Source organism: Nicotiana attenuata, chromosome 3 (assembly GCF_001879085.1).
Source record: "Nicotiana attenuata strain UT chromosome 3, NIATTr2, whole genome shotgun sequence".
Taxonomy (NCBI): Eukaryota; Viridiplantae; Streptophyta; class Magnoliopsida; order Solanales; family Solanaceae; genus Nicotiana; species Nicotiana attenuata.
In genome coordinates, this window is record NC_031991.1 from 29,684,127 (window position 1) to 29,693,387 (window position 9,261).

Below are 9,261 nucleotides of genomic sequence, written 5' to 3' on the forward strand. Positions count from 1 at the left end.
CCATGTGGGCGCCTGATTTCCAAAACTTGATCATCACCAACAAAATGTCCAATGAATACCATTTTTTCAAATGAAAGAAACAGTAGAAATAAGAAATAAGTGTACTCCTAATAAATAAATAAAAAAGTATAGCAAAGATATAGAAGAAAGAATAGTGAACCCTACAACATTTCCTACTGATTAATTAGTCGCCAATGATCAGAGGTCAAACAAAATTCTTGCACGCATAACGATCCAACCATTCATCCATAAAATATACAAGGGCGGAAGTTACCACTACTAATCAAGAAACCAATCCTTTACCAACCCACAAGATCCATATGAAGGAGAAAAAAGGTGCAATTACCATGTGAGGGAACTTGTCTTGATCGACGACCTTTGTGTTTTCGAGCTTAATGTTGAGATACTGATCAACTGAATGGAGCGTGCCTCGGATAGCCAAATCATTCTTCAGTTCCACTGTCACTTCTCTGCCCACCAGGTCCTTGAAGTATGAAAAAAACAACTGGAAAGGGTGGGATCGGAGAAAACTCAGTTAGATACAAGTCAAAAACATAAGAAAAGGGATTCATTCTCGTGAAGGAATCAGAGTTGCCAATCTGTAACAACCATAAGACTTCAACGAAGATGGAACTTAAATCAAGAAGAAGAACAGCAAAAAGAAAAGGATAAAGTAATATTACCATTTTCGTATCTCTATAGGAAGATTCTCGTTGGTTTGCTGTGTCTTTCACGGGTTCAGCTGCCAGGAATCTGAAATTTCATACAGTTTATATGTTAACAAAAATTTACTCTCGTGTTTCCAATTTATATGATGCTATTCCATTTCTATACAAATTTTACAATTTTTAGGAATTCAAATAAAACTATTCAAAGTTCAAACTTTGACATGATATTGTGTCCATCAAACTAGCTTTTCAACCATCACTTCAATAGTTTCTCATAATGACTCACTTATCCTAGTACTCACATAATTTATGAGTCAATTTATCTCTTAAACTCCATACCCCATCAAACACCATATAAGATGCAAAGGAGGGAGTATTACTTATAGGTTTATCACCTATCAAGTTCTCTAACATATTAATCTTAACTCAAAGGGCCTGTTTGAATAGACTAGAAGTGAATTTAAGGGGCAATTTACATCAATTTTTGAATTCAAATTCGTGAATTTGAGAAATGAATTGGTAAATGACTTGAAACCTATGACTAAGTCACAGTCTCAAACAAGTTAGGATCGATTATATGAATTGTACTGACCATGTTACTCCATTCAAACGTTGTGCCAATATATTATGCAAATACAACAAAAAGTATAAGAAGTTCTCTATATTTTCTTAACGTATAAAACTTTGAAAGCCTAATCTGCTCCTAGAAAGCATAGGACCTGCAATAAAAGTTCTAACATGCGAAAACATATTCTCAACTAAAATACGTGCGATATATAATTAAACAATTCATCATTTCCGGCTTTATTCATCCTGCCTCTTTCCTAAGAGACCTAATCACAAAAGAACACATCTTTGGAGCCACTATCACGTGAAAAGCAAACAAGAATCACATAGAACTGTGACAAATTGAAGTTGAGGCTATATTTAAACATTCGGAGCAAATACAAAGCATTGCAACCCCAAATTGTACTCTAGCCTTAAGCTCATAGAAAATTATGGATTAGGGTTTTTGTCTCATTAGAGAAGCAGGTGAAATTTAGGAGAAAAGAGAGACGAAGAGGGGAACTTACTACTCGATTTCGCCGGAGAAAGAGAGAGCTGGAGAAACAAGTCCACGGCCGAACGAGAATGGAGTTCAGCACTGCCGTAATTCGAAATTGAAGCAAAAACCAATAAGTAGGGGTTTAGGTCCGAATTTGGAGGCCTTTTCCTGTAAATAAACATAAACAAATACTCCTCACAATGGGAAGACAAATTTAACCTTAACTTAGCTCAAAGTAATAATATGAAACAAGTAAATAGACAAGAATGTAGGGAGCAAGGAATGAGAGATTCTTATTTCTTTCATATATTCAAGTGTATTACAAAATGAGTTCTCATCCTCAATTTATAGTACAACATTGAGGTATACCAAAAGAATTCCATAAATATGCTATTAAGCATTTGAGATCATGGAGGAAGATCATGGGTAGGTTATAGAGGTGTAGGAGTTACAACAATAATGGTGAGAAGTAGTTGGGGTTATCTACATAATGGAGAAGAGTGGTGGGAGTTATATTTGATTAGTGGACATCCATATAAATATATACTTCATAACACTCCCCCTTGGATGCCCATAGATAATGTGCCTCGTTAAAACCTTACCAAGAAAAAACCCTGTGGGAAAAAAATCTTAGTGAAGGAAAAAGAGTACACGTCTCTTGTAATACGTATTACTTGCTGCCTCGTTAAAAACCTTACCAGGAAAATCCAGTGGGATAAAATCTGTGCGAAGGAAAAAAGAGTGCAGCGCGTGCTATACTCCCCCTGACAAAAATATCACTTGATATCTCAAAGACGATAAATTCCAATCATGTATAACAACTTCTCAATTGCTGAGGTTGGCAATGCCTTGTGAAGAAGTTTGCCAAATTATCACTTGAACAAATTTGTTGAACATCAATCATGTCTGAAATAGAACTTTAGTGAAATACGTTTTATTTTGTCTCCTTCGATAGTCCTTCTTTCAATTGAGTTATGCATGCAGAATCATCTTCAATGTAATTGAAATCTTGTTGAATATCATAATTTGGCATTACGCTCACATCCAAATAGATTATCTGAACAACGAATCATGCCCTTCATTTGTATAACCACCATAACCTTGACAATATTTGTTAGAATAAATAAATCTATATCAAGGACTTCTTGTCACGACCCGGATTCCCCACCCTCGGGGATCGTGATGGCGCCTACTCGTAGTAGCTAGGCAAGCCATTTTGATTACTTTTCCATTAATAAACAATTCATTTTAACAATTTATGACAACGATATAAAACAACAAAACTAATTAATAGCGGAAGTCTTAATTATAGAAACTGAATAAAACACGGAGTAGTCAATATAAGCCTCTACCCAAGACTGGTGTCACAATACTCACGAACTGCTAAGAATTTCTAAATACAAGGGTCTGAAAGAACACATAAGCTGTTTGTCTCGAATACAAAGAGGCAACAGTCTAAAAGGGAGAATAAGAGAGAGACGCCGGGCCTACGGACGCCTGCAAGGCTACCTCGGGTCTCACGATACTGAAAGCCTGCTCCCGTGCTAATGCTGCTACTGCTGCTCGAAACCTGGGCCTGTGCAAAAAAAAATGCACAGAGTGTAGCATCAGCACAACCGACTCCATGTGCTGGTAAGTGTCTAGCCTGAGAATACAAAACAGATAAACAATATGGGAGGGGACATGCTGTGGGGAACTCCTATTCCCTCAAGCTAGGGTTAAACCAAACACTTACCTCAAAGCCTTGAATTCCACTCAATCCTCAACAATCGCTTTACATATGTAATTTGTTTGAAATCGGACCTCAAATCGAGCGAACACTGTGCACAATGTCGGACTTCGCATTTGCGAAAAGATGATCGCATTTGCGATCAAACACCCTCCGCATTTGCGAGCACCATGATCGCATTTGCGACCAGTGCCCGGAATTCCCATGTTCGCATTTGCGAGCAAATGAATCGCATTTGCGATCCTATGCCCAGTCCCCAGACTTCGCAATTGCGACTCAAAGCTCGCATTTGCGAGCTCGCAATTGCGAGTCTCCTCTTCGCATTTGCGAAAATCACAGAAGCCAAAAGACCAGATCTTTACCAGTTCAAAAATGCAATGCGTGACCTATCCAAAACTCACCCGAGCCCTCGGGGCTCCAAACCAAATATGCATACAACCTCAACAACATCCTACGGACTTATCCGTACGATCAAATCGCCAAAATAACATCATATACATCGAATCAAGCCTCAAAACTCATGTTTTTCTTTGAAATTTTCATAAAGCATCAAATTTTCATTTTAAGTCCGAAACACGTCAAACGACGTCCAACTTCAACCAAATTTTGCAGAAAGCGCTTAAACCATATATAAGACTTGTACCGGGCGTCGGAACCAAAATACGAGCCCGATACCACAGTCTTTTAATCAAATTTTATTTCCAATTTTCTTAATAATTTCAAAAAAATAATTTCACAGAAAAATTAATTACTCGGGCTCTAGACCTTGGAATTTGACTCCGGGAATATGCCCGAGTCCCATATTTTTCTACGGACCCTCCGGGACCGTCAAATCACGGGTCCGGTCCGTTTACCCAAAATGTTGACCGAAGTCAAATATATTCATATTAATATCAAAATTTAGCGTTTTTCACACAAAATTCATATTTAAGCTTTCCGCCTACGCGCTCGGGCTGCACGCAAATCGAGGCAACCTTAAATAAGGTTTTCGAGGCCTCGGAAGCACGGAATGAATAAGAAAATAGGTGATGACCCTTTGGGTCGTCACATTCTCCACCTCTAAAACAACCGTTCGTCCTCGAACGGACAAAAGAAAGAAGTACCTGAGTCGGGGAAAAGGTGGGGATAACGGCTCCGCATCTCAGACTCGAACTCCCAGGTCGATGCCTCAGGAGGCTGACCTCTCCACTGAACACGAACAGAAGGAAGACTCTTGGATCTCAACTGACGGACCTGCCGGTCAAGAATAGCTACCGGCTCCTCCTCGTAAGACAAGTCCTTGTCCAACTGGACAGTGCTGAAATCTAACACGTGGGCTGGATCTCCGTGATACCTCCGAAGCATGGATACATCTAGATGCACGGCTGATAAGCTCGGCCCTGGGGCTAAGCTTGCCCTTCTTCCCAAATCTCATCACGCCCTTCATAGGCGACACTCAGAGCAATACTCGCTCACCAACCATGAAAGCTACATCTCGAACCTTACGATCTGCATTAAGGAGCCATTTGGATGCTCGACTGGTAGCTGTTGTTGATATAAGAAGACTACCCATGTCAAGACTCTTATGATCAGGAACACCTCACAGGCCACGCCATATAAATAGTGCCTCCAAATCTTCAAGGCGTTAACTATGGCTGCCAACTCCAAATCATGCACCGGATAGTTCTTCTCATGAATCTTCAACTGCCTCGAAGCATAGGCAATGACCTTGCCATCCTGCATCAACACTGCTCCAAGCCCAACACGGGAAGCATCACAATAAACAGTATAGGGCCCTGAACCTGTGGGCAAAACCAACACCGGTGCTGTAGTCAGAGCTGTCTTGAGCTTCTGAAAGCTCACTTCACACTCATCCGACCATCTGAACTGGGCACCCTTCTGGGTCAATCTGGTCATCGGGGCTGCAATAGATGAAAATCCCTCCACGAACCGTCTGTAGTAGCCTGCCAACCCCAAGAAACTCCGAATCTCTGTAGCTGATGCTGGTCTAGGCCAGTTCTTGACTGCCTCTATCTTCTTTGGGTCCACCTGAATACCCTCGGCTGATACAACGTGACCCAGGAATGCAACTGAACTCAGCCAGAACTCACACTTGGAGAACTTGGCATATAACTGACTATCCCTCAGAGTCTGAAGAACCACTCTAAGGTGCTGCTCGTGCTCCTTCTGGCTATGGGAGTACACCAAAATATCGTCAATAAAGACTATCGCGAACATGTCCAAATATGGCCTGAACACTCGGTTCATCAACTCCATAAATGCTGCTGGGGCATTGGTCAACCCAAATGACATGACCAAGAACACATAATGCCCATACCGAGTACGGAAAACTGTCTTAGGGACATCGGATGCCCTAATCCTCAACTGATGGTAGCCAGATCGCAAGTCAATCTTGGAGACTACCCTGGTACCCTGAAGCTGGTCGAACAAATCATCAATCCTCGGTAGTGGATACTTATTCTTAATCGTTACCTTGTTCAATTGCCGGTAATCAATACACATTCTCATTGACCCATCCTTCTTCTTGACAAATAACACCGGCGCACCCCAAGGAGAGACACTGGGTCTAATGAAACCCTTCTCAAGCAAATCCTGCAACTGGTCCTTTAACTTCTTCAGCTCCAGCGGGGCCATACGATATGGCGGGATAGAAATGAGCTGGGTGCCCAGAGCCAAATCAATACAACAATCAATGTCCCTGTCGGGTGGCATACTCGGCAGGTCTGAAGGGAAAACATCTGGAAACTCCCGGACAATAGGCACAGAATCTATATGAGGAACCTCAGCACTGGAATCACGAACATAGGCCAAATAGGCCAGACACCCCTTCTCGACCATACGTCGAGCCCTCACGTACGAAATGACGCTGCGGGTAGAATAAATTGGAGTGCCTCTCCACTCTAAAGGAGTCATGTCCGGCAAAGCTAAGGTCACAATCTTGGCATGGCAGTCCAAGATGGCGTGATAGGGTGATAACCAGTCCATACCCAGAATGATATCAAAGTCAACCATATCTAAGAGCAACAAGTCTACACGGGTCTCAAGACCCCCAATCACTACAACACACGAACGATGGACTCGGTCGACTATGATAGAGTCCCCCACCGGTGTAGACACATATACAGGAACACCCAATGCATTGTTATACCCCATTTTAACACGGGTCAAATTAGAGTATAACATATTGGGAAGACCGAGGTTTAATTAATTAAAAGAGTCACCACCTAATTATTTTAAAGGTGAATTAGGACACCTATTTACTAAATAATGATTAAAGTTAACTCTGTTTTTATGGTCTGATTAGCTTAAGATTATGGGTAAGGGTTCTAACTAATCCTATAGGGAAGGTTGTTAAAGCACCCTATATGATCCGTTAATAACGGTTAACCGGCCAAACTTAGGTTAATTAATTAGGAAAAATAAAGTGTTTGAGACATAATAAAATAATTCACTTTGAAAGCATTACTAAGTAAGTGGCTAAATAAAATTATACAATAAGCAAAAACGACATTTAGAATTAAACTCTGAAACAAACAGTTTTGATTAACTCCAAATGCGATAAAGTTCTAAATCAAATAACTTAAAAAGCTGGCCAAATTCCAATTCTTGAATACTCACGTTTTTATGAAAAGTAGTTCAAGTTTTCAAACTTATTAAGACATGATGAGGAGAAATCAATTTCCTTCCTTAGTTTTCATATAAAAATAGTACTCCCAAATCGCCATGTGAATTGTATCCATTTAAGTCCGTATTAAAAAAAATACTTTGCTTAAAACTAAAGTTGTAATTTTAAATGATAAAATTAATCATCAATCATAGGTTCAAACAAAACAAATCACATAAATTAACAACATCAGACAGAGTAAGTAAAAACAAAAAGCTGCCATAGGTGACCCCAAGCAATTCGCTTGTTTTCCGGCTATCTGATGCATCTATGGGATATGCTATGCGATGACTCCACGTGGTGGTGGTAGAGTTGAGTCCCTATAAGACTCCAGTGCGAGAGTCTCGAATTAAGACTCCATTTGCTCCAAAGTGTACATGCAAGAAAAGGGAAAAAAGAAGAATGAGCAATATAATCTTAACGTTACAAATCGTATGCACAACTAGCTGAAGATAAAAACAGTGAAGCACCACAATTCCTATGGTGATGCTAAACACCTTATCAATAGAGGAAATTGAATTCAACAGGTAACTGCTGTCCATGAACTAAAAGATGAAAGCACATATTCTGCTTCTTTTAATATAATTATAGGCAGAATTTACAAACTAAGTTAACACTTTTTAATGCATTACTATGACATATTAAGTCGGGCAACATTTATTTAGAAATAAAAGAATAAACCATTCATGGCCATGTCGCATACACACATATACGAGGCCCTATAGAAGTATCACTACACACAAGTCTAAAGCCAGCGTGTATTTCACATTCAAGTTGTTATATTTATGCCTATAGCTATATTTTACACCATCTGACAATCAAAGGTTCACAAATTGGCATTCTAGGTACAACATGATAGCAAAGTAAGGAGACAATTATTCATATGGATTTATGAAAGCAAATGTAATCCCAAGACATAATTTCAATTCATAAAACTTGGTTTTATAACTCTTTGTTTAAATTAAATTACAACATGCTAAGAGTTATATTTTCTTAAGTGCAAAAAAAATAGTATCTAGTCCTCAAGAGAGTGTTTAATACATCAGTTTAAATAGTCGTAGCATATGTAACCACATTATGTATAGAGACACGTTTCTTTCTACAACAATAGTCTTCTCAAGATTTAAGAATATAATAAGATATATGTTTAAGATAGATTTTAGATCACCTATATTTAACTATAATGAACAAGATATCTTTACTGTTAGAATATGCTCCAGACATCATAAATAACATATGAGACTATATACCATCATGTTCATAGAATGGAGATTTCCCTATAGGCAACTTCTAACATGGCATTAAATCCTAGACATGGAATCTGACTCTCTGGTATACGAAACAATGAAATAGACAAAATAAATGTTCTCCTTTGTATCACTCCCATGAAGTAAAGATTACTAAACCTATAGGCATATGTCTAAACCTTCAATGAAAGGGAATCCAAATTCATGGTTTCTACAGTAGGTCTTAAAGCGCATGAAAAACATTGTCTAACTAATGTGATTATTACTGCTGAAAATTGCATAGCTTACTAGTTCTGTCTCATGAACCTTTGCTAAGGGTATAGAAACTAATTATCAAAAACAGATTTACTTTCAAGTTAAGAATAGCTTAGGCATGGAAAGGTTATAAATTTATAATTACTAACACGGTATGCCAAATACAAAATAGACACTTATCCCTCAACTTTAAGAGAAAAATACAACTGTTTCTTTAGACAAATCTCTTAACTTTAACAATGAAGCCTTAGGATATGGTATTGATGCGACAGTAGATTTAGATATATTTTCTACTCAAGAGGATAGTGAAGTATGCTAGCATTAATTGATAATAAACCATTAGACCCAAACAGACTGTTAAAGTAAGCTAGGTAATGATATGGCGTTGGTCAAGAACTAACACTACTATACAAACAAGATGATCACATAAGTATTTTTTTTTGTCGTCATTTATCAATCAGTTACATGGAAACAATAGATTTCTATAGTCGCGACATCTAAACGCACAGGAGCAGCGAAGCAGATCAACAATCTTTAAACTACATGACAGAGCATAAATTATTTAAAATAAACAAAAGCAAGTGAAAGAAAGAACACTGACTTGTTTTGGGGCAGTGAACCAAAGCAGGGGATTTCGATCTGCGAACTCCGAC

At 38.8% G+C, this 9,261-nt stretch overlaps 2 protein-coding genes across 2 annotated transcripts in view; both read right to left on the bottom strand.

Annotated features, from left to right (window-relative positions):
- Window positions 1–1,873, bottom strand: part of LOC109223459 (sm-like protein LSM2) — a 4,464-nt gene extending 2,591 nt beyond the window's left edge. Inside the window, exons 1-3 of the mRNA XM_019387777.1 lie at window positions 1,742–1,873; window positions 684–753; window positions 347–505 (exon numbers count right to left, since the gene is read on the bottom strand). Coding sequence (XP_019243322.1) covers window positions 347–505; window positions 684–686 — 162 coding nt within the window. The 5' untranslated portion in view covers window positions 687–753; window positions 1,742–1,873. The remainder of the gene's footprint in view (window positions 1–346; window positions 506–683; window positions 754–1,741) is intronic.
- On the bottom strand, window positions 5,525–5,944 carry LOC109224576 (RNA-directed DNA polymerase homolog; the record flags this gene model as incomplete). The annotated part of the gene is made up of 1 exon (XM_019389131.1): window positions 5,525–5,944. A coding segment is annotated over exon 1 (420 nt), but the record flags the coding sequence as incomplete, so codon positions are not given.